The 25,780-nt window shown below is 44.0% G+C and overlaps 1 protein-coding gene across 2 annotated transcripts in view; it reads left to right on the plus strand.

Annotated features, from left to right (window-relative positions):
* Positions 1-12,651, plus strand: part of mgat4c (mgat4 family member C) — a 97,595-nt gene extending 84,944 nt beyond the window's left edge. For both annotated transcript variants that reach the window (XM_035643434.2, XM_035643435.2), the window contains 3 exons: positions 6,554-6,705; positions 7,345-7,492; positions 7,899-12,651. In XM_035643434.2, coding sequence (XP_035499327.1) covers positions 6,554-6,705; positions 7,345-7,492; positions 7,899-9,055 — 1,457 coding nt within the window. In that variant the 3' untranslated portion in view covers positions 9,056-12,651. The remainder of the gene's footprint in view (positions 1-6,553; positions 6,706-7,344; positions 7,493-7,898) is intronic.
* Positions 12,652-25,780: the final 13,129 nt, after the last annotated feature.

Consider the following 25,780-nt stretch of genomic DNA (forward strand, 5'->3'; position numbering starts at 1 on the left):
TTCCTTTGAGGGTATTTTGGTCGTGCATTTTTCTGCCGTATCTCCTCCAGCAGCAGCTGTAGTAACAATCGTTACGAATTTCTGGCATCTACAGTGGGAGGTCGTGTCTGTTTGCAACAGACAAAGTGGAGAAATAGACAACAAATAGAATAGAGCATTGAGTGTATTGAATTGAAAATTGCAAGGCTTTCAAGAATCAAAATCTAACTGAATGTACAAGGTCCTGGCGGCTAGTACATTCCTTTTTTTGGTTGTTTTTTTGTTGTTGTTGTCACGGCCGTGTTGCCACCAAGCTCCCTTTATGTCAAACTAACAGGATTTAACGTCTTACCGAGAGCAAGGTTTTCAAAAGTGGTGCGGGACGGACAGCTGATATGAGTTTAAGTGCACAACATGCAGCTGGGGGAAAAAGCAAGGAGAGAGGTGGTGTGGTTTATTTGGTCCAGTTCTCTCACACACACACACACACACACACACAGTGCATAATGGATATTTAACAGGCCCAGCCTGCTGGAAGCGTGCCGTGTCCTGAAATGGCGCAGGGGACATGTGAGTGGGTGTGTGACTGCCAGGATGACACACCCATTAAAACACACTTAGTCCATTTCACGTCTACATTGCCACTCAGAAAACCTCAAGCCGCAGGAACAATTGCACAGTCCAAGAAGATACAGTGGACGGGCACAGTCACAGTCAGATCCGGGGTGACGAAGCTGCGCCTTTTGGTCAACTCGTTCTCATCCTCATGCGGCGCTCAGCTTTCTCCTGCAGAAGTCTGCAACTTGCTGCGGACACGCTGTACAGGAACTTAAAAAAAAATAAACAATTTAACTTATTCTGCTTCAGCATCAGTTAGAGCTACTGGTTGTATTCGTCGGGCCGCCTCCGCACGACGTACCTGTACACGGTGTTCAGGCCATTCTCGATGACATGATATGCTCTTCATCATTTACTGAGAGATGTTTTAGTAGTATTTTTATTGGTATATTGTATCACAGCAGCTTGATATACACATATACATATGTATACATATATGTATGTGTGTGTGTTTATATATCAATGTGTATATATATATATGTATATATATATATATATATGCATATATATGTGTATATATGTATGTATTTATATATATATATATTTGTTGGAAAACTCTCAACAAATACAAACAGATACATATTTCTAAATACATATATATGTATGTGTGTGTGTGTGTGTGTGTGTATATATAGTGGTATGAGAGTTTTCCAATATATGTATATAACAGACCTCCCACTGTCAGTGTTCGTCTCGCGGGGACATTGCGGTTAATTTACCTTATGATCCTGTTTCAGCCTTGATCATTGCGGCTTCATATATATTTACAGTATATGTGTATATATGTGTGTGTGTGTGTGTGTGTGTGTGTGTATATATATATATATATATATATATATATGTGTGTGTATTTGTTGGAAAACTCTCAACAGCTGCCTCTGGGTTTTTATGTAGGTCACTTTCCGATGTCACCCTCTGTTGCACTGGACAGTGTAACATCACCTACTAGAGGCTGCAAGTCACCCATCTTGCATATTAGTCATGGACTGCTTTCCCCTTTAGAGTGACATATTGAGCATATAACTGTATATAGCCCGAACCATTCCCACTTCATGTGTTTCACCACGGCGCGCTGACGTTTTCAACAGTTAACTGTCGTTTTGGGTCCTCGACCACTTTCTCTGTTTCTTGTGAGCTGATTTATCTGATTTCTGATTGAAGCGCTGCGGTCTGAAATCATTTTCGGATATTATTTTTGCGAATGAGCTTTTACCCACAAATTAAGTGGAAAAGGCATGCAGCCTTATGTGGCAATTTTAGTGGGGGGGGGGTTTAACTCGTGATCCAATCTCCCACCTCCTCAGCTTCGAACAGGTGGTGTTCATCAGTCTGTAAAAAGCAATTTACGCTTTTTGCAGACAGACGTTTGGTGACTTGAACGAACAAGAATCACAGTTTTTTTTTGAAAACAACACAAAGATGTGCTTGCATGAGGTCCACTAGCTTGTTTAGGGCAGACAGAGGGACCATACTGTAACACTCGTCATGTATTAGAAGATTCATTCATTTGTTTCCATCTGTCAAACTGTTAAATCCAAAGATTTCCCACCCTCCTACATCAAAGAAATGCATGTGGCACATGCTTTGATTACCATTTCTTAAAATGTATAATTGATACAGTTGATATAAAATTGTGGGCTTGTTCATATACTGCACAAGTTATGTTATGTGGCTGTGGTTTAAGAAAAAGAAACAGGCCTAAATGTTATAATCACCAATCATGGCCGGCCACATGAAAACACTATACCGAGCTAAAGATTTCACACGGCGGATGGATATGTTAATAGCAGTTTTCGCGAGCGCACACACAGGTATTGACAGGCCGAATCCCCGAGTGAGACTGATTCAGTCGGCGGGTGATTGATGTGCGAGTGGTCATTGAACCGAGCTTAGAGGTAGTTTGTATTCCATCAGGCATCTCGGGGGGCTCTGCAGCAGTAGAACAAAAGCGCATGCTGATGCCTAATTGCTGGCATCGAAAAGCCGAATGCCATTGTTACATCAGTGGACTGCTGCTGCCGCTGCTGTTGCTGTCCATGGGCTTTTTCTCCACCAGTCCCTCTCCGGTGTACAGCCGCAATGGGGGAGTTTGCCAAACTACAACAAATGAAATTGTGTGAGTCTGTGTAATTTTTGTAATTTTCTGGCGGTAAAGTTGCAAACCGCAACCAACTGAGCAACCGGCAGGGGACACTTTATCGCGGCGCACCGCTGATTCCATTTTCCGGTTTACGGCAGCGCTTAAAATTCAATGCAAATGCGACGTAGTTTGTGCAACCGTATTCAACATGACGCACCACACATGGCGACTTAAGCGGGGGTCGGGTCCACCTCATGAAACATTGCTCCAGATGGCGACTAAAACGGTCGCCAGGGCGACTAACTTTTTGATTTGAATTTTCTGCCAGTCGCCTTCTAGCGACCATCCAGACGCATATATACAATACCTTGAAATAAATAATAAAAATAGAAACGGCCATAGGTTTCGTTTGTGCTGCCCACTAAACCCTCATCTCCTCCCGCCTGCATCCACCTGCCCTGTGCGACCGGCTTTGGTTTAGGTTTCATACATCACGGTCGGTCTGTAACGTCCCAGGCTGGAGTCAGAGGAAGACAGCGGGAGTGCTGGTGTCGGAGGTGGAGATGGAAGCGTTTAGGAAACCGCAGCAAACAGAAAACACGAGGCAAGGGCACAGCCTCATGAAGTTAAACATAAGATAGAAACTCCAGATCATCCAGCAACACAACAGCAGCCGCTCTACCTCTCCCTTCGCTATAGCCCAACACCAGGAGGGGAGGACGGTTTATTTCATTTTATTTTCATTTAACAACCTTGGACGTGGTATCATACGTGTTTTATTTAGGCTATTCTGATGTAATTTAGTTCGACGGAGTTTTAATTTATATGTTAAATTTAGCTAACCACATAGTTGGATAACGTTGGCCATAAAAAGAAATGCATGAACGAAAAATTGTACATTGCATTCATTTAGCAGACGCTGCTGTCCAAAGCGACTTAGAATAAGTGCATTCAACCATGAAGATATTACCCAAGGGTGCAAGAATCAATAGACATAACCATTTGTCAAATCGGCAAAAACTGCTTCAAGTGCTCTTTTTATTGATTTTTTCATGTTTTGTACATTTTTGTATTTATGCTGATGAGATTGAAGCATATTGGACATGGCACATACTGTGCAAAGAATACGTTGTGCAAACAATGGGATGCAGGGCAGACAGGGATACAGTAGAGAGGGGAAAGAAAAGGTAAGGGAGGCATTAGACATCGTACTCTGACATATGATATACTTTGACTCCTGAAAATTTCATTTGGCTCCTAAATACTTTGGGTCTAGGAGCCATTGGCTCCTATATCTCTCTCTCTATATATATATATATATATTTTGGAGCCCTGTTTAACTATATTTAACTCATTCAAAGTTGATGAAAAAAGATTGTTTCTTTGTTGCAGGTGATTATACATGTACGAACACAGTTACGGGCAATATATTCAATTTCTGTGATTAAGTTCTTCTAAATATTACACACTGCTGCTTTAAAGGGGTCTATCCTTCCATTGTCCTTTGTTCACCCACTGAGAGCCAGTAGGAAGTGACGGATTATTCACACGTCTACGGGATAATGTAATGCAACCACACGACACATGGTGGCCTTTTGTGAGTTTTTGCAGATATTTCGTCAGTTTGATCCAGTGCGAGACTTTTCGAGGCTGTAGTCTGTTGTGTTGCTGTAATGGGCTTTGAGCTCATGAGGCTTTTAGCGGTGATAGTGGTGGGGGCAACCAATATCTTCCAAAACATCATAAACTAATGCCTCAAACATTGCGTTGGAGCTCTGTCAGCACATCTCGTACCCTCAAAAACTGAATATCACAAGCTCCTCAGAGAGGTAATGTTTGTTGCAGATGTTGAAATGGATTGCATTAGATTGTACAAGTGTACAATAGACAGATACTGTGTCCGCCCGGTGCATCTCCCGGGACACAACTCCCCGCTCGCGGCCCGCCACTCCCTTTCCCTTGGTATTTATAGACGCTTTCAATTGATCAAGGCATCCAAGAGATGTTTTACAAGGGAGATTCAACAAAGTACCTTGTGAGCTGTGGTCTGGTCTCCGTGTCCTCCATCCATTATCCGTAGTGCTCTGGTATCGTTGGTTTATGATAGCCTTTAACGCTCTTAAGTGGCCTCCAACGGGGCAGTGGCGAGAAAGTAAAGGTCACCGGTTCAAAATCGGTTTCCCACCCTTCAGCACTGTCAAGGTGCCAGTGAGCCAGAAGCTTTTGTCACCCTTTATTGGAGAAGGGAAGTATGGCTAGGACATTTCCTCTGCAACACCAATCTCAAGTTCTATTTCCCCCCCTTCTGGTCTTCATATCCTCACCTCTGCTGAATTATTTTTATCTCCAGGGGAATAAAAATGTATCCCCCGCTCAAAGTGATCAATGCTACACTACCAATAGACCATATGAAATACATAAAATAGAAATTCTTCATCTAAGTAAAGCGCTGTAACGTGAACAGTCTATAGTGTGATAGAATGATAAAATCAGAAACGCACCTCCCACTGTCGACGCGCGTCCCGCGGAGACATTGTGGTTAATTTACCTAGTGATCGTTGTTCTGTTAGTTCCTTTACAGCTCGTTCACTCATTGTGTCAGGACTTCCTGATCAGGACAGAAGTCCGGAGCTTGTGTGTTCATTTAGTAAGTGACGGGTAAATCAGCCAATGCGATTTTGCTATCGTAGTGGGCGGGACAAAAAACACATTCGCCCTACGCCTTCCAGAAGGCCACTGACTTCTAGAGGGGTCAGTGAGCGGGAAGCGCGAGGGCCACCGTATAGTTATGACATTCAGCAGCTAAAGCATCTGATGAATCAATTTAGAAGTTCATATCTAACGCGTGTACTCACACCGTAACGCTGTGTCATGGTTTGCAATTGTAGGATTTTAGTGGAGTTTGAGGCAATGCGTTGCTGGCGATGATTGTGTGTGCGTATGTGCCTGTGCCTGTGTGTGTGTGTGTGTGTGTGTGTGTGTGTGTGTGTGCGTGTGTGTGCGTGTGTGTATTGGAGCTGTGTGTCGGAGCTTGTTTTGCAGCGTTACCCAAAAAACATTCTGACTTTGTGACATTGAGGGACCAGTGCCAGACCCCACGGTTCACTACTGATATACTGTATATATATATATATATAGATAAACACACATACATATACATATACATGGGAATTTGGCATTTTCTGTAAAAATAAATGGTTGGCTGATTAATCAAAATAGATCAATATAAGTCATTTTTTTCCGTCTGTTGACCACAATTCTGAAATTGAGCTGAATAGAAAAGCAGTTTGACTCTCCTCCCTCGACTCTCCGTCTACACTGCAGTCAACAAACGGACAAAGTCCCATTTTTCACAGGGAACGTGGTGCGAGCTTGCAGATAAGAGCGGGCGGGAGCGCTTCTCTCTCTCTCTCTCTTTTTGGACTATCGAAGTGAAAACGCTGGCGATCGACCACGGTGCCGACCTTCCGTGACCGAAACAGCCAAAAGTTCCGGTGGGTCAGGGGGATGTGGGTGAATAAACCCAGCTACCAGCTGGGGAATCTGTTCACCGCTGCTGGCGGAGAAAACACATTTGATCCGCATCAGTAATCCATTGTTACGCATTTCTATGTCTTTTATGTCACGAGGGGCCTTCGAGTGCGTTCGCTCCACCTCTCTCCCAGGCTCATTGTCTTTACCTTCTCTATCACAGCATCAGAAATCTGATGAAGCGTAATCGTGACCATAGTGCTAGATGATCGCCTCGAACATGATCATAAACTTTTGATGCTTCATCCCCCCCCCCCCCCAAAAAAAAGGAAATAGAAAGAAATCCATTCAGCATTCCAAAGTGAGCCAGTCCAACATGGTGTCTCTCATGTTGTTTCCATGCAGATCCTGGCGACGGGGTGTACAGCATGAGGCTGGTGTGGAAATCACTGGACAAGATGCGGTGTCTGAGGAAGCGCTCCGCTATTCCCTTCCTCGGCTTCCTCATCACCTTCCTGCTCTTCCTGAACCTCTACATCGAGGATGGCTATGTGCTGGTCAGTGAATCGCCTGTGGGTCCATTCGCTGAAACTGTTCTGGGCAAAGCGCTGCTCAAATTGCTGCAGCCAAGTGTTTGTTTGTAGCCCATCTCGATGGCCGAAAAACACGCGTGCCTTTAAATACCAAATGTGTTCTTGCGTTTGTTGACTCCGCCCACGTTGTCCCTTCCGCGACTGTTTGTTTTTTCGAGGGAAACGTGTTTAAATTTTCATAACATGGACCCTGAAATGCTGGAATGATCCAGATGATTTATTGCTTATTCATGATTGCCATCAAAACTTGGTGAACTTGGTACATTATATGTGTTTGTTATGTGAATTATTAAGAGGGGGTTCACATTTTCAGCTCCTCTCAAGTCCATTTACCCGGCTGTGCAAACCGCCTGCTGGGGTTTTAAGATTCCCCTCTGTCTCCAAACGCCGAGGGTTAGCTCAGCCACTTCAAAACACACATTGTCTCAAGTTGGTACGACGTGTAAATGACGAGTTTAAGAAGACAAAAGTCTGTTTTTTCCCTTCGTCCCTTCTTCATTTCCCTTTTCTGCAGTAGTTATGACAACTTGTACATGTTTTTTTTCCCCCCTCTGTTGTTTCTTCAAGTGAAGTAATGTTGCCTTTTTCCGTGTTGTCTTCCAGGAAGAGGATAAAAGGCAGCTTAGGGAAGCATCGGCCCACCCGCCGAGCTCAGAGCGATACGTTCACACCTTCCGAGACCTCAGCAATTTCTCCGGAAGCATTAATGTCACGTATCGTTATCTCGCCGGAACACCGCTGAACCGCAAGAGTAAGTTTGGTGTTTCTTTAACGAGGAATTTACATCGACAATTCTTCCCGTGAGCTTTTGGGACTCGCACATCAGTGTCATGGTGCACGAGTGAGAAATAGATCCAAAATGTAAAATCTGTGACGATGGGATTTGAACCACGACCAAAAAATGTAACTGCTCTGCAGAGAAATTTGTAGCTCAGCCATCACTCTTCTCCTGCACACCAACCACCAACACAAAACTTTTCAAATGTAATTTAGAAAATAAATTGACCCCTTCCATTACAGTTTTTCTCAAATCATACAACTGTGGTTTAACCTAATAATCTTAACTTAACTTGCTAGCATTTTGAATCCTTCACCTTGAATCCATCATTGAATCTTTACAGTGTAATAATTTAAAAATGTTCATATTTTGTCCACAGAGTATCTCACCATTGGACTGTCATCAGTGAAAAGGAAAAGAGGGAACTACCTTCTGGAGACCATCAAATCCATCTTCGACCAGTCCAGTTACGAGGAACTGAAAGAGATTGTGGTTGTGGTCCACCTGGCGGACTTTGACCTGGCCTGGTGCGAGAACCTGGTGCAGGAGATCACCAGGAAGTTTGCTCACCACATCATATCCGGACGCCTCCTGGTGATCCAGGCCCCAGAGGAGTATTACCCGTCCCTGGACGGGTTGAAGAGGAACTACAACGACCCGGAGGACCGGGTCCGCTTCCGCTCCAAGCAGAACGTCGACTACGCTTTTCTCCTCAACTTCTGCACGAACCTCTCCCACTTCTACGTGATGCTGGAGGACGACGTGCGCTGCTCCAGGAACTTCCTGACGGCGCTGAAGAAGGTGATCACGTCCAGAGAAGGCTCCTACTGGGTAATGCTGGAGTTCTCCAAGCTGGGCTACATCGGGAAGCTGTACCACTCCCGAGACCTGCCACGTCTGGCCCATTTCCTCCTCATGTTCTACCAGGAAATGCCCTGCGACTGGCTGCTCATCCACTTCAGGGGGCTGCTCGCGCAGAAGGATGTGATCCGCTTCAAGCCCTCCCTTTTCCAGCACATGGGCTACTACTCCTCCTACAAGGGAGCGGAGAACAAACTGAAGGACGACGACTTCGAGGAAGACTCCATAGACATTCCTGACAACCCGCCCGCCAGCCTGTACACGAACATCAACGTCTTCGAAAACTACGACGCCGCCAAGGCCTACAGCACTGTGGACGAATACTTTTGGGGGAAGCCTCCTTCCACTGGAGATTTCTTCGTCATAGTCTTTAACAAATCGACCAAAATCACTAAAATTAAGATTGCTACCGGTTCTGACGACCGGCAGAATGACATTCTTCACCACGGGGCTCTGGAAGTAGGAGAGAAACTAGTTGGGACTAAAAAAGGAAAACTGTGTTCGTCTTATATCACATTAGGGGAGTTTAAAAATGGCAACATTGAGGTTCAAGATATAGACCACAAGATCGCCTTTGATATTGAGTGTGTACGAATCGTGGCGACAGCCAGTCAGAAAGAATGGCTTATCATTAGGAGTATAAGTTTATGGACTACACTACCTCCCAGCCAATGAGGACTATACACAAAAACTCTTAGTACGTCGTAGAGGCAAAGGTTTTTATTAGTAGTATTATTTATTAATGTATTTATTTCCCGGTTTATTTATTCATTTTGTATGTATTTATTGATACTCATTTTGATTGCTAAGTCAATCAATGTTTTTTTTATACCTGCAAGTTGGAACCGTGGTGGAGCATCTTCACAGTCATTGAGGACTGTTCAACTAACCTCAGAGTGTTCATGAGCATATGTTTTCCTCAGCTCTCCATATGCCTTTTGTTTGTTTCAGTTTCTGATAGCTATGCCTACCTGGGTGATGATTCAGCATTACATTTCATCAACTTACCGTGTTATAATGACGTGATCAAAATTATTGTTTTTTCTTTTGTCCAAGATGAGGCTCACACAATATTCTCTCCAACCTGATCCTATATTAAAAAGGAATCACTGTGTAGCCAAAGTGTGATAATACATCTCATTCTTGCGTGCCATAAAAGCCCCGTAGTTGTCCAAAAACGCATGTTCCCTCATTAACACGATCACACACACTGTGACTTTATTTTGAGTCAATCCAACATACACTTCCTGCTGCAGTGAATATTCACTCAAACACTAGATCTGTGGTAATCCGCTGTTGTTCGCAGTCCCCAACGAACGTGTCACTGAAAACTATGTTTTGCTAAAATTTGCTTACATTTTGATAATCAGCTGTTCCAGTAAACTGATTTTTTGGGGGGGTTGGGGGTATCAATCTATTCTTTGACCCATTTTCAAAGATTTATGTCTTCACTAGCAATGAATGAGCCTCGGCCTGAGACTGTGGACAATTCAGATCGTACTGCGAAATGGACTAACGCATTTTTGGTTCTACTTTTCATGGTATTTGCTGACTCACAAATTATTAGAATTATTCCAGCATTATTCTTTAGGGGGTCCTAGCACAACATAATTGAGAAATAGTTTGGAATAATTCTTTTTTTTAAATGCAGCAAAACAATGCAGGACATTCAAATACAGTGTCAAACTAGCAAGTTGATTTATTTTTCATAGCATTTCGCAAAAACGTTGTCATACGATAAATACTAGTGTCAATGGAAGAATTTTTTTCTCATTCAGTATCTCGGCGTTCATTTCACACATTTAAGTCACAAGTGGGTGATGCCGTTACTGTATGAATGTTTCTGAAGGCTCTTCTGAAAGTGAAGAATGCTGACAAATGCATACTACTGATTTTATTACAGTATTGTTCCAGTTCAGGTGCTTGTCCACATATTTTGAACCCCCTATTTCGTTTATCCAGAGAGCGGAGATGAGTGTAACTGAATATTTTTTTTTAGAAACAGGTTCTTAGAGAGACTACTATCCAATTAAACCCATAGTGTCTTCAACAATTTTTCTTGACTGCAATTATGTGGGCAGCATACTAGGCCTGGCATTTCCCCTCCGTGGATGTCCCCATTCGGCCCGTAATTATTTTCTTCCTTGAAAACCCCCCGCCAGGAAGGTATCAGAGGTCCTTGTTGCGTCACACCCAACATTTTTTTCTCGTTTCGAATGGTCCTTTCCCGCCATAATTATCTTGTCCGTGGTGGTTGAGGTGGGCGTGCGAGTGGGCCGAGCTCTTTCACCGGCACTGTATGTTGTGTCCAGGATGCTGACGCGAGAACATTTTTTGTTTCCACCCGTCTCCTCAAAGAGCCGAGATTAGATTGCACAGTGAAGAATGGGTCAGGTCTGCACTTACATCTCTCTCTCTCTCTCTCTCTCTCTTTTTCCCCCCACCACAGCACAATTTCCACCTAGTAAATTGGTCTGTGTTTTTCCTCATTCTCTACACCGGCAAAACAACATCTCCCCTGGAGCTATAGGACCTCAATTCGTTCCTTCCCCCCCAAATGTTGCGCTCGCACAACTCCAATGTTCCTGCTCCTACTTGGTCGCCCCCTCTGTCTGCTTTGCTTTCGGTTCCCTTCGAGCAAGATCATTTCCAAAGTCCTCACCCTCGCGCTGTGCTAAAACAGCTGAACCTCGCTGGAATCACCGCCGCGCACGCGAACTCGTCACCGCGCGACGGCCGATGCCCGACGCTTATTCAGAGCCACGCTGTAGAAATAGCCTCGTCGTTTTTTCCACGTTCGTGTAATTATCTGTCATTGGGCAAAGTTCGGCGACGGCTTTGTTTCACCGCTGAAATGCTGTCATGGAAACTCAACAACAATGCAATAAAGAGGTAAATGTTTACAGAACCCTGATGTTCCTCAGGAACATGAGGCGGAGGCCGATTGTCATTGAGCATGCTGAGGCAGTTTTGTAAAGCTCCGTTCTGCTGCTGCGATATAGCCACCTGTTCCGTGTTTTCTCTCAAGGTCATGTTTAGCGTAACCGACGGAGACCTTTCGCAGATTGTGTTGTACCACCACCTCGAAATCCTTCCTCAGCAAACCCCCCCCCCCCCCTGTGCTTTCCGGAATGAAATTACAATGGCCACCCCTTCGCGACACGGCTTATTGTTTTTCCTCACCGTTTCCCTTATGAATGCAAGCTATTCATTTTGGTGAATGATTCTGTGACCTGCATGTATCAGCAACTCGGAGGGGGACCTGGTTTGAATGGATGATTGCTCCCAAACGCAATATCCGTTGCGCCGCGTGTGTGGTATTCTTCATGACGCACGCCGTGTTGCCAATTCAGCCTAGTGTTACCTGCTTATGAGCTATAAACACATGATGTCACCACGGGGCAGCTGTTTTACAAGTGTAATAGACGGCTCCGATACGCCTCCTGCCCAAGTTGAGCGGCCGCGTTGTGGGGCGAAAATATATCTGGAGGAGAAATAATCTGATCTCTGTAAGATGGCGGCCAAAACTAGCTGCACGTTGCAGATTTATGGACAGATTTACATCTGGGGGATAACAACAAAAGCTGCATAAATCCTTTGCTATCAGCAGAATGTTTGGAAACCATCCATACCAGCGATTTGAGTGAACACGATCAGTTATACATTTAATAGAAGACTCAGAAACAGTTCTTTCATCCGATTGCGCACGTAGAACTAAAAAGTGGCCATTCTTAACTGTCCATTTGTTAAGAATCAAACAGTAACTGCATGGACAGGCACAGGTTTGCTGATCACTCGACAGCAGGTAACTGTCTTGAGTTTGTTTTCTTTTACTGGCTGTGAGGGTTCCGATCCCCAAAAGTCGGAGCGATTAAATATGAATGTGATCTGTGGGTCCTGAGTCATTTGAAATGTGAGTTCCAGTGGAGCATGTACAAAGTGCATGAACAAAGTGCAAGTGGATGAAACAACTCCGTTTGCACACCAGGATCTACGAATTACTGTTCTGCTGATGAAAATTGTACCGGGTTTGTACGTAGAGGCCGATACTGCCTTACCGCAGGTTCGGAGTTCACGTGTGCTATATATCGTCAAGTGGAAGCAAGTGTGTTAAGATGTCGTTTCTGTATCCGTTCTTCTTTCCATCGTTCTCCAAATGGTACTGTATTGTAAGATGACATATATTTTTTTACACATATCATGTCAAATGTTGTACTGTATATATTGTACTTAAGATGATATTGAAATTAGATTAAACAAATGAATGCAAACTTTGTGGTGCATCGACTCCTGAGAATAAGAGCTGTGCGCGAGCTAGCACAAGGGGGCCACAGCATATTGAAGGTGTCTGTTGAATGTATGCTGGCGGCTTAAGGAAAACAACACAATACTTACATGCCCCCCCCCCACAATTAAAATTACTGCCCCACTGTTTCGTTTCACTGTTAAAAGAATTTTCCTTTTTTTAAATAAATGAAGATCATACATGCAAAAGAAGATAACCGACATTTGCAGTTCCTTGAAACTTGCAGCAAGAGCGAGCCCGTTTGACTCAGATCTTGCTGTAGCCAAAAGCAAAAACCATACATTATTCATTCCAATATTCATATGCTTTCTGCTTCTTCTTTTTTTTTTAAACTGCATACTTAATGAAGGTGTGGGGATGATGCTTAGAGGGATATTGTTCTGTTTAAAGCCTCATGCTCTTTGTGGGATTTGTCAAGAGGGGTCATACATTTTCTTATATGTATTTTTCATATAAAATGCCCTGTCAGGACATCTGGGAACATGGCTGACAAGGGAAGCATGCAAAAAAAACCAAAACACATTCTTGAGGAAAAGCCAGTGTAATCGATAAAGCCATTCATTTAATGCACGTAGATCTTTTTATTGTTTGAGTAAAGAGACGCACGAGGATCAGTATTGTAACTGCTTGTTTAATCTCAGGTGCCTGGGGCATTTTACATCAGAAAAAAAAAAATCACAGTTTCTTCTTAGAGTCATAAATTAGTCAACAAACTGAAATCCTTTTACTTACGAATACACAAACAACTGTCATGTGAGCCTGTGAAAACAGTCGACCGTTTTTTTATTAGCTAAATTGCCACAATCATTTGATGTAAACACTCAATATTAGCTGTTCATCGGCAATGTGTCATCAACATTTAAACATTTCACCAAACGATATCTTCGACACGGTTCTGAAATAGTGTCATGAATCCAGGAGGTTCAGAGAAGTGGCATAGTATCTGGTCATTGGACAGGGTGTTCGCAGTTTCATGCTGATGCAGAGCATGTGGCATATTGCAATTTAATGCAGTGCCGTGACTGTAAAAAAACAAAACAAAAAACTATAATAATACTTCAAATGAACACAATCACAGTTCTCATGGGTGTCATTACAGGCTTGATCGAGGCATTCTGTCGGAAAACGCAGTTTCACCTTCAGGCTTTCCACCACCAGACCCTGAGCTTTGTCACAGTTATCCCCGCCTCTCTCCATACCCTGTCCTTCAAAGTCATCCAGAACCGAACGGACGGAGAGCGTACATGATTGCTGGGTACCTGTGAAACCACAGCTAATGTAAACGATGAAATGGCCAGGGTAGCGAGTAAAAAAAAAATATCCCACATCAGACCTGCAACGAGCACAGCGGGAGACGTCAGCCAATCAATTACTGTGGTTGCCATGGTTCTGTGGCTGCACAGGAGGGCAAACCCCACATGACACCAGCTTGAAATGGATTGTGCGGACTTCCCCATTTGCCTTTTTGATCTGTCCTTCTCTCAAAACATCCGGGAGTCAGCCTCTGTGGAGGGATTTTAATTCCACCTCACGTATGCCATCCATCCATTGAAAAGTCGCAGCCGTGTGCGCAGCAAATAAAAAAGAACACTGCACACGGCCCGTTTGATTTTTTGTTGTTGTTGTTGTCGTCGTCGTAGTTGTGTTGGTCAGTGCCTCTCCCAAGATGCAGGCGCAATATGTTTTCGAGCACACACACAAAGTTGCCGCATCAAAGCTTGTCAATGGCTTTCGAGTATAGCACAAATTTTGTGCCGTGTGTTTCATGGAGCATTTGCCACTCAGACCCACACATGGGCCAAGTGCACAGGCCGAGACGAGGCTACGCGGAAGAAATGGAGTTTGAGAGCCGAAAGGGAGTGCAGTGAGCGAACATGTGGGTGAGTACAGGGATTCAAAAGTGAAGCTGAAGGCAGGGACGCACGATGCAGGCGCAGGTGATGAATGATTTGTAATAACCCGGCTAGGAACCAGTGATTGTGTGTCTTCTACGACTGAGGGGGGCCCTCAGCTTTCAGGTGCTCTTGGGCTGATGAGTAGCCTAGACGTCAAGAGGCCTGAGCCCGCCTGCGCCACTGGATATTGAACCTGTTTCGCGCTGGGGAAGGAATAAGATATATATTCTCATCTGCCAAATCTAAGAGGGAAGTTAGGGCAAGGGTAAAAGTGCATTGAGTCCCCCTCTAATTTCCGGGTGGGGAAAAATGAAAGCTATAGTACGTACAGCGGAATGTGCACATGCACAGTAGGTTTGAGCCGTTTCCAAGGGGCGAGCTATAACTGTGTAGGTCACAAGTTTTAATTACCCCGGGTTAAACCGCGCTCTTATATCGCATAGATGGGCCACTGCAGCAGCGCAGACGAGCTCAGGATTTCTTCTCATTCGCCGTCGGGATGTTCAGCGTCAACAGTGGAGCAGCCCAGCAGAACACTGCGTGCTTCACTTTAACTACTCCCATGGCATTTACAGGGTCTTCACGAGAAGCGGAGATAAAAGGAGCGGCGCTGGAGGGGCTGCTGGAGCCAACTCCTGCTTCCGAGTGGATAGTCCCTACGGCAAATGAGGGTTTAATCGCTCCCAATTGCTTTGCCTCACAAAGGTGTCCCGACCCCCCCCCCCCCCCCGGAACACACATGCACGCACACGCTCCTGGTAACGACTCCTGCCACCACCACCACCACCACCCTCCCATCTGTCTCTCATTGTTGCCAGCGAACAAATCTTGCCGCAGGGAGATGTGCCGCTGCTTTTTCCTCAGTCCCCTTCTTCCCCTAAACCTCCACTTTCAGCTGTGTGATGCTTTCACCCGACTGGGAACAGGCAAAGGGAGTCATCAAAACAATTACAGGAGTCCCATTTTGTTCCATGGGAGTCTTGTTTTTTTCCATGTGATTCTTCAGCCAGAATTTAACAGGTTGTGTCTCAGGGTGTTTTTGTGGAGCATCACACAGGCAGCAGCTGTCACAACACAAGAAAAGCTTCAGGGGCATCCTGGTTGTACCAGCAGGTTTTTCACTTGGCTCTTTCAACAAGAGATCCAGAACCAATTACCAAAAAAAAAGCAGAGAAGAAGAAGCCGAAAGAGAAAGTCAGGACACAACGAGGGAAGTGAAAGCAGTCACCTTGATCTGTTTCGCAAGTACGCATGTGGCAATCTGGATCTTGGTACAGTTTTTCCCTTATGTTACCCTTATGTAACCTTAACTATATTTTGTCTCAAAAGATAAAAAATGAAATAAATGAGAACACAACACTCTCTCTCTCTCTCTCTCTCTCTCTCTCTCTCTCTCTCTCTCTCTCTCTCAGTGCTTACCTGACAGCGTGTCTCGTGATCAGCCAAACAGCTGAAAAGAAAAGCCAGGCAACGTGATGGCGGATCAACTGAGCATTGATGATACGATATCAAATGCATGTGTTAGACTGGCGTGGTGCGTAAGTAACTCCAAATAGGCCGAGGCAGGCACCAGAAACCAGCAGAATCCAAGAAACCAGCAGACTCCAAGAAAAACAGTCAGAGACGAGAAAATCCAAAAGAGCAAAAATACCAGCAAGACTGATCAGGTTGGCAGAACGATCTGAGTTTATTTGAGTTTCAGCCTCAGTTTATGAGCAGTTACTGATGAGCAGATTAAGACCAGGTGCCCCAAACAGCCAGGTGACCAGCGATGAAGCCGCACCCACTGCCACACCTATAGCCACACACGCACACACACACAATCACACCAAGGGAAGAAGAAGAATTCAGACAAGTCAAAACATGGAGCCACAGCATGAGCCTTGACAATATGTTGCCTGACCCTCCTCACTGCCTACTGTTCATATCCCCTGCAGTAACGCTCAGACCCCTGGGAATGCTGTCCACAGCTGTAACGGCCTTAGTTAGAAATTAATCCCAGGGTTCCTTGCATGCCCTGCTTAGATAACTCATTTCCCGGGTTGCATTGCTAAATCGCCCAGGCCGGACACCAATTTTTCATCTTCCAGAACAAAAGGAGCCCTCTGCTCACTGTTCAACGGGATCCTTCCAGCTGAAGAGCAAGCAAATACAGCTCTGCGGCTGCCATGTCAATGCCACTGCTGTGACTGGGAACTGGGGAGGGGACAATGAAAAGACCCAAAGCATTGACACACAGGCAGGCGAGTGCAGTAAAAGGACTTTAAATCGATAGAATGTGGATGAGGAATGAGGACCAGGCTTGCAGACAGATGAATGGATAAGCAGGTACAGTAGGCGGACACACAGGTACTGAAAACAGGTCACTACATGCAGGTAGCAGGCACAAAGGGAGACACAGGGGGACATAGAACAGGCAATCTGACCACTGGGACGAAAGGGCATAAATACAAGGGATTAGTTCAGGGAAATGGGGAACAAATGTATAAGTGGGCAAGGAAGCTCAGGAGGTCGAGAATGGGAGACAGGTGAGCAGGTTGATCAGGCAGTCAGGGGACAGGAAGGAAAATCTGAGGACAGCTGGTGTGCGGTTGGAGAGAGGCAGAAGACAGCAGCTGAAATAAAAAAGCATGGCTGAGATAAGTAGGGATTGGAAATCGAGAGGAGAGATCAAGCGATCCCAAAGACAAATCATGACAGAGTCATCCAGTTGAAGACCGGAGATCAAGATCAAGATCTACTTGTTCCTCAACCCCTTGCAACTATCCCTTCTTCTGTGTTTACAGTCAATAAATGAAAGCTAGTCACGGAGCCTTTTGGAAGTGCAAGGTCTTAAAGGCTTGCAGTAGACTACAGCTCTTCATCATCCACTACGGGATTCTCAAAATAGGCAATCTGGAAGAGCCTGTAGCCCAATTCAGGCACTGCACCCTTCAGAGGCTGCGTTTGAAGACACAGCGGTGCGAATAGGCTGTACCATTCCGAAGGTTCTTTCAAAAGCGGCAGACAAATGCGCCAGAGCAACGAAGGCTACAACGGGTGGATCATCCTCGGTCCAACCTATCCCAGGATTCATTGCGCACCAGTGATGGAGCTAACTAACTCTCTATGCGGGTGGCCACGCTACAGTAAGTGCTGCAGCTCAAAGTCCCTGAAGATGCAATTGGAAAGAGTGGAACAAGCTGGTGAGGTTTGGCCTTCGCGATCTACCCGATCTACACAGGTCACACTTCATATGTGGGTAGACGGTACTCCGAAGGATGCAGCCCCTTAATTGGGACACAGCCAAGGATGAAAACAAGTGCACCCTGCAATATCCAGCATGATATCCAGGCCAGTAGATAACAAACGCAGTATAATTACTCGTATGGGGGAGGGGGATTCAAACATTATTTCAGTCTAGTTGCCTTCTTGTTAGCTTTTTTCTGTGGGGGGAGGATTGACTTTTGCCTTCTTTAACGGTGATCGACATGTCAGGCAGAGGTTATGTTATATTTACTCAACAATGAAGCTGTGTCAGCCAGCATACAGTTAGCATGACTCATGCCAGTGTACATCGGATAGCAGTCAATGTATATTAAGTGACAGTTTGCTTGTTTAATGGGCATAACACAGGAAAAGGTGCCATGATGTAAAGAGCTCAGAGATGAAGTGATGATATCCACCTTGCAAAATGTTCCTCAATGAAGTAAATTGTTTTACCGTATCAGGATGTCTCAGAGGGTATTATCACCTTTTCAGCATTGGCAATGAACAAAGAAACAAAGGAGAGGCTGCGTTTAATTAACTCAAGACAAATAATCAAGACAAGTTATGGAGACTGTTCCTGACCTAGGTAGTCCTTTAACTTTACAGCCAATGGCCAAGACTGGATTACCAACTGGGCATAGCAGCTGCCGTCAGGGCGTCAGAACAGTTTAAAATAAATTTTGGGGGGAATATGGCCATTGAAGGGAAATAAAACATGATGGCTGTCCAGTCTTTAAGAGGTTTGGATTTGTGATTCTGTGGTACATACACAAATGGTCAAAATATGGTTTTCTTTGGAAGATTTTGGGTAAAACATTAGTGTGTCCACTTCAGACCCGATAGAAAGTTGAATGAACCATTTGATGCACAGAACTGTACCAGATGTTGAGTTTTTGGATGTGACATCTAACCCCCTTCTCTGTGTTGATGTTGATGTCAACAGGCATCACAAAGTGTTGATCTCATTTTACGATTGAAACAACTTGCGTGTGTGAGTTTTGAGGCTCCACTTTTTGGTGCAGTTTGTCTAACTCTTAGTAACCAGGGGGCATTTTTCACAGCTGACAACAACAGCCTTACCTGTGACAATAAACAGCTCAGACATGGCCTGCCCCTGCAATGTCACTGCTGAAGGCATCAGAAATGCTACCCATATGTGAGGCCTAATTACTTTTCTTGGCGGGGCCCTGCAACAAGGTCACATTTGTTATGCCACTGTCCCATCCACACAATCAGATTTCTCACAAATGGAGCTAATCTCATTCCTTCACAAGCTATTATCTTGATCGGACTGGCTTTTTACGCAATTTGCAATGCTGTTCAGATGAGAGAATGACTTTCCTTTTGCAAGAGTGAAGACGCTAGTCAGCATCCCACCGAGAAGTTTCAAACTGTCAGCCAACATCCACCAACTCCAAATTGGAGTGTAATTTAAGAGGCGTCTGGCTGGAGAAAGGCCAAGACAAGCAGACTCAAGCAACACTGCAGTGGCAGATGTCGATGAAGGTTTTTAATGGAGTTGAATTAATTCACGCAGGGTGTAATTCGTCCTGTGGATGTGGAAGGCGTACTAAGCCTGAACTTTTTCAGGGTCACAGGAGTCGTTATATTGATAGACATCTGCTGAGGCGGCCCGCAAATTTGAAATAACTGACAGATCTGCTCTGATGTTGAGATAATGATAGATTGCATTCCTCCAATGTTAGGCATGTTGTGATGCCAGATTTGTGTCCTCACAGGGGAGGGTGTTAAAAACCACCATGTGAATGACTAATGATGTACTATAATTATCTAGTTCATTTTCTGAATATGAATTGGTCCAGTCATAAATCCATACTGACATATGTTCAGATTTATTCAAAGGGCCTATCTACAGTATAATCAGGGCCCGAGCACTGGAGATGCGGTGCCCCCGGTGAGCCATTCTGTAAGACATGAACAGATAACAAGTGAATGCAGCAATCAAAGGGCTGAGAGAACGTGATTGAACCTAATGTAGAACCTGGTGTCGATCAGGAGAACGTGTGTCTCTGGACATAAAGGGAATTGTATTCACTGCAACACTGGAACTACTGGATCTCAATGATGATTATAACATGAACTGACTCTTGATGTCACATACCTTGATATTCATGTAGCATTTATATTAAACTTTGTTAAGTATGTCGCTAATATTATAAATACAAAGTTTTTATAGTTTCTTGACTATCTCTATGGACAGTTTGTCTTCAACATATAGCCCCCTACATTCAGGACTACAATTCCCTTGATGTTCTATCGATGTTTTACAAGTTCTTCTGATTGATTGACACAAGTGTTCTGCATTAAGGTCATTCGCGTCAGGTTCTCTCAGCCCTTTTGATCACTGCATTCAGTTCCTGTTTGCAGATGCTCCTTTTACCGACCAAATTTTTGGTAAAAAAGAAAACAAAAAAGATGAAGATGTTTAAAATGAGAGCTCATTTGGTCTACCAAACTTCTTATGTTTGTTTCATTGTTTAGCATTATTTGTTTTTTTCCATTTGTATATTGACCTTGGACATAGTGCAATTACATGGTCAAAGTAAAATCACATTGAGTCAAAGTACAACAACATTGAGCAAAAGAACAAATAAATTGAGTCAAAGTACATGAACATTGAGTCAAAGTACAACAGCACTGAGCCAAAGAACAACAACATTGAGTCAAAGTACAATTACACAACTTTAATCTTGTAAACATAATTGTACATACTACTCTGCTTTGTGTATTAATAACACAATTGTTTTCTCATTATATCCTAAAATAAAATGGACATAAAATTCCATTTATATCTAAATCTGTTCAGAATGAACATTCTAATACACAATGAATTGATGTTTATTAAATTGCCATAATAAAGAACACAGTTATCTTAATTAGTATACACATTTTTTTTCATGATTTTAAAAAACGCTCTGTGACTATCATTAGCAACATACGTGTGCGTGAACTTATTTTTTACGGCTTTTACAACACTTTTTGTTGTTGTTTAATGAGGTGCTCGGTTTGTTGTTTACTTCCATTATAATCTCTCTGTAAACTCCTCCTGAAGGCCGAACGCATGAAGTCGGATGAAGTATCAAGAGGACATATGATCTGTGCCACGGTGGTACTTTCTCTGCAGCGGCGAGCCTTGTTAATCTGGACTTGCACGATGCAACATCGCTGATTATTCCTGTTACACTGTCCCTGGTTGTCAATGCGAAGATTGTCCAATGTTATCAAGTTGGACCTGGCCTGTTCAGTCAAGCGCGTGGCTATCCCATTGGTTAATTAAGTTTAGTGCTTCATTGCGCAGCCTATTGCTGGTTTCCGCCATCATATTGGATTCTCCTTCTTCTCTGAAAGCGGTCGCTCTCCTGTTGTTGTTTTCCTCCCTAGTACAGATCACATTTGGATTATCGCGTTGTCGTTTCCGGCGGTATGACTGGGAATACTCTCCAGGACGGATAGTTCCACAGCAATCGCAGTCATTGTTGTATGATGTGTAGCGCCAGCTGTAATCTTCGTCATAGGTTCCTCACTTGCGGCCCAATGCGGCACTAGACATCCTTGTAGGTGTTGTCTGGTAGGTGAGCAGCAGTCCCAGTTGCTGTCATCAGTTTTGCACCAGAAGTAATTCCCACACTCATGATACTGGCATTCACCCGCGCATTGTTTCTGGTGTATGGTACAATAAACCATTACTCTTGGCTCCGCTCGTGCACATTTGCTCCAGCCTCCTTTGTCCAAGAAACACACGTGTCAGAGCTTTTTCCATATTTGCCACAGAGATAATCATAGAGACAGGGCTGTGGGAGGAAGCCGGAGAACCCGGAGAAATTCCACGCATAAACGGGGAGAACACGCAAACTCCTCACAGAAAGGCCCTGGCTGGACTTGAACAATGGGTTGAAGAATGTGATGAGATGACGGTTGTGTAAAACACTGAAAAAAGAATACTGTCGTGTTGTGAAATTTAGTCCAGGAGCAATTGTATTCATCATGTTATTGAAGCACAATATATAGAAAGAGCAGAAAACAGAGAGAAAAACAACAGGTTGTTCTTGGAAGACAGTGCATAGTGTCAGTGTCATCGCTCTTTTTCATATTCAAAGTCTGGATTAGTTTTGTGTTGTACTGCCACCTGCTGGCTGTCAAAAAACTGAAGCGTTAGACATGGGGTTGTTGAAATAAACCCCTTATCCTTGAGGTAGGGTTCCTTTTTCTTATATGGGGCTTTGATTTAAGTAAAACATACACACACACACACACCTCCGACATCTGCCCTGAGGGGATCTGTTTGTCTTTTTAATTCTGGAGACAAAGTGTAGGTTTTAAGTTGTTGGAGACAAAAAGGCAAGATTACTTAAAAGCAACTCCCTGGTGATATTTGTCGGCTGTTTAAGTTCTTCTACGAGACGTTAGATCATTAAAAAGAAAAGAAAATGATGTGCGGTGCTTTTTGATTAACTGTGGGCAATAAAATGAAAAATGTTCTTCCATAAAATCCTTGGTTTTATTTCGTTGTACTCTGTTACTCCACTAGAAAACATTTTCATGGAATTACCCTCTGGTGCCTGGACCCTTTTTTGACAACATAGCTACAGTATCTCTTCTAGCGCTACCTTACATATGATCAAATTAAAAATGAAATCTAAAAAACACTAGTGGAAGTTTCATGTTATCCACGACTAAGATCTCTGTCTGTGTCTCTAATTGGATATGCACAAAGGAAATGAGTCTAAAGGTCTCGGCCCATGAATATATTCTCAGCCAAAATACCAAATAGAAACATCATGCAGCTGCAGATTGCGCTGACCTTTTCATTTGCGTTAAACACGCATTTGAAATGCTTACTGGAACATGTTCAACGAAACACTGAGACCTTGTCTGCAAATGTCAGTGGTCAAGAGCCTTCTCAGTCTTTCGCCATGCTGCCATACGCTGTAGCTGCGCTGCAGTTCGGTTGGGTGAAATGTGTCTTGATCTCCCCGTTATCTGAAGGCTACATTGTCATGCTGTCATTTGCATTTAACTGCTAAGAATTAAATAAATGTCAAATGCCTCCTTCCCGTCCTGTCACGTGGCTGTACGTGTACTGTACTTCTGCAACGCTGTAGATCAGGCCCTTGGACTGGTTAAGCAACACTGCCATCCACTGCCCACGGTGGGCACATGTTCTGCTGGTGGTCACTGAAGACACCTGTGTGATACCCTTTTTAACCTTTATTCATGCAAATGTTGCCCTTTTCTCGCTACACGTGAACAATTTGACACGTTCAGCCGCAGTCTTCCGAGGTTTCTTTTTCACAGGCACCTTGGCGGTAGTTGCTCAGGGAGAGTTTAAACAGCAGCTTTGCAATTCTGTCGCATGGACCGGATACATAGTGTACGTGACCCGGAGTGAAAGATGGTAGCTGCAGATGATTTTATCCTATCAATCTAGCGAGGGTCGGTCTGTGAAGGCTGAGTTCAATGTGATAGCGCTTAAGAGCGTGCCGACACTTGAATATTGCTTGAGCCACCATACTTTGACCTTCCTCCCGCTGCAACCGTGAGGTCGCCTTCGCTTCTTCGCTTTGTACTCACCAGAAAAAACAGATAAGATTGATTCGATAACGGGAGCTCGAGACACCCTTTTCATACCGAGGGGCTGGGTTCTCCCGAAAATCCAATGGTGTCTTCAAAGGCCCCTAGATTGAGTTCCCCCTGCCGATGTGTAAAGCGGCCTGTCTCTGAGACGCCTGCCGTCAACCCCAGTGCAGTGCGATGGAGGTGACGGTAATTTTCTTTTCTGTTGTTCAAAGAACTGGAAAAAAAAATTACATTTGAGCTTTTCGTTATTACCCCTTTCAGCCAACAAAAGGTACCACTGAAATCCGCTCACAGTCTCTCGCCGTGGTTATCCCCAATAACTAGAATATTGTTTCTGGTGACATTAAACCCCAGAAACAAATTATCGTCTTGGCTTGACAGCTCTGACAAAAATGTGTTTTGGTATTTTAGTATATACCATAGACTATACTGGAGCTTTTGAGTGGATCAGGGGTTCAAATCCCTGAACGCCACCTCACTGTAGCTTCTCAGGCGGCTCTTGCTCTACAATCACGGCGTTTCACCTTATGAAAATGAAAACCTGCGGCATTTATCTTTGAGGGTCATTTGCATTGAAACATTGAGTAGAAAGTTTGATCAATTTGGGGATTCTGCCTTTTCGTCATCGACCAAGTTGTAAGCACACCGGCTGGTTTGAGTTCAGACTCTGCCGTTTTGATATTGATAAGTGTGTGAGTTTCTGACCACTATCTTCTTCTGGTTTTCAAGGACTGTTCCACACGTGAGCGCGATCCACTGATTCATCACTTTATCACTTTGTAGCTAGAACAAAATAAGTCGTCAGTAGCTTGTCCTGGGGCAGCAATTAGCTTCCCCCTTTTTCTTAGAAAGCGGTTTACCTTGCCTGCTCCCTGCCTCAGAGCATAAACTGGCCAGGTACTGTACCAGTGAATCTATAAAGTAAGATCCTGAAGGAAGCAGAATTTATGATGGAGAAGAAATAGAAAGACAACTCTCTCTGGAGAGAGAGGCCGTTCAAAGTGCATCAGTGTGCTGCACTTCATCCCGGATCTTTGGCTGTCAGGGTTGAGAGCCAAGTTTCAAAGGAGCACACCAAAGCACTTTGATTTGGAGATTATTTTTTTAAAATGCTATTAATTAAGGTCAAGACTCTCATTACCTGCAGTCAAAGTCTGTCTTATCTGCTGAGGTTGAGGTGCCCTATGTGCCCTTTTGAAAAGGGTTCAACACAGTACATACTAATAAGAGCACACACTGACCCAGTGATACTGAGGCCTGCCATGTGCTGGGTTTTAACACTGAGGATTCCTTATTGCATCAATTTCCAGACACGACTGTGATGATCATCACCATCAGACTGGTAGCAACTGTTAGTCTTTAATTATTCATTTTGCTTGATTTTGCAGGATGTATTTGATGGATTGGACTTTTGGCATCAAAGGATTGTTGTACAGCACACAATAAAACAATTCTGTAAAGAATAAGACTGGTGTCATTTTATATTTCTCCCTGTTGTCGACAAATTCCAATAAAAAGAACAACCTGCTGTCTCTACTTATTGTAGAGGCCCAAGGCATAAGCTGGCCCTGATGGCCCCCCTGGCTAAAGACACTGGCTATAGCCACGATACAGCCATACTCAGCCAGACAGTTGATGGAAAAGGCAGTAGCGTATAAGGGGTTAAAGATGAAGTCACAAAAAAGGACATGCCTGACAAATAAAAATGTTTTACCATAAACATTCACCGGCTAGCTAGCCGTCAAACAAGCCTTTGGTTTAGTCGAGGTATCTTCAGCTAATGTTAGCTAGCTGACCATTGGCTAAGATAATATAACAACAGCTAGATTCCACTCAGTACTGTGTCACTGCATATTGAAGTGCAAATTAACTGTGGAACCACTATTGTGAGTCAGCTACTTTTAAGATTAAAAACCATAGATGCATAAAGGCTGACATTGGTATAATGTAAGCAACACAGCTACAACTAATAAGGTTGATAATGGGTGTGTTCGATTTACAGAAGGTGTGTGATCGATCCAGCATTGACAATAGTATTAGTGGCGGTGGGGGGGCAAATCAAATCCTGCGCAGGGCCACTTATATGCTAGGGCTATTGACAGAACAGCCGAACCTTTAAATGTGAGCTTTATTGCCTTGTGAGGAGCCATTCTGGAACGATTCTGGAAACTGGACATTTAAATTTGTCTGTTTCCTCCGTACAGGAACTGGGAGTGACTTTGTCGACTAGAGTCGTTGAAGAAAAATCCTGAGGTCTTCAGTCCACATTTCCCAAGGCAAGGCCCAGTCTCAAGGAAGGTTTTGAAACCATGCAATGACAATCTGGGGGAAATCTTCACTTTGAGTGAACTG

This window comes from Scophthalmus maximus, chromosome 7 (genome assembly GCF_022379125.1).
Source record: "Scophthalmus maximus strain ysfricsl-2021 chromosome 7, ASM2237912v1, whole genome shotgun sequence".
NCBI classification, from domain to species: Eukaryota; Metazoa; Chordata; class Actinopteri; order Pleuronectiformes; family Scophthalmidae; genus Scophthalmus; species Scophthalmus maximus.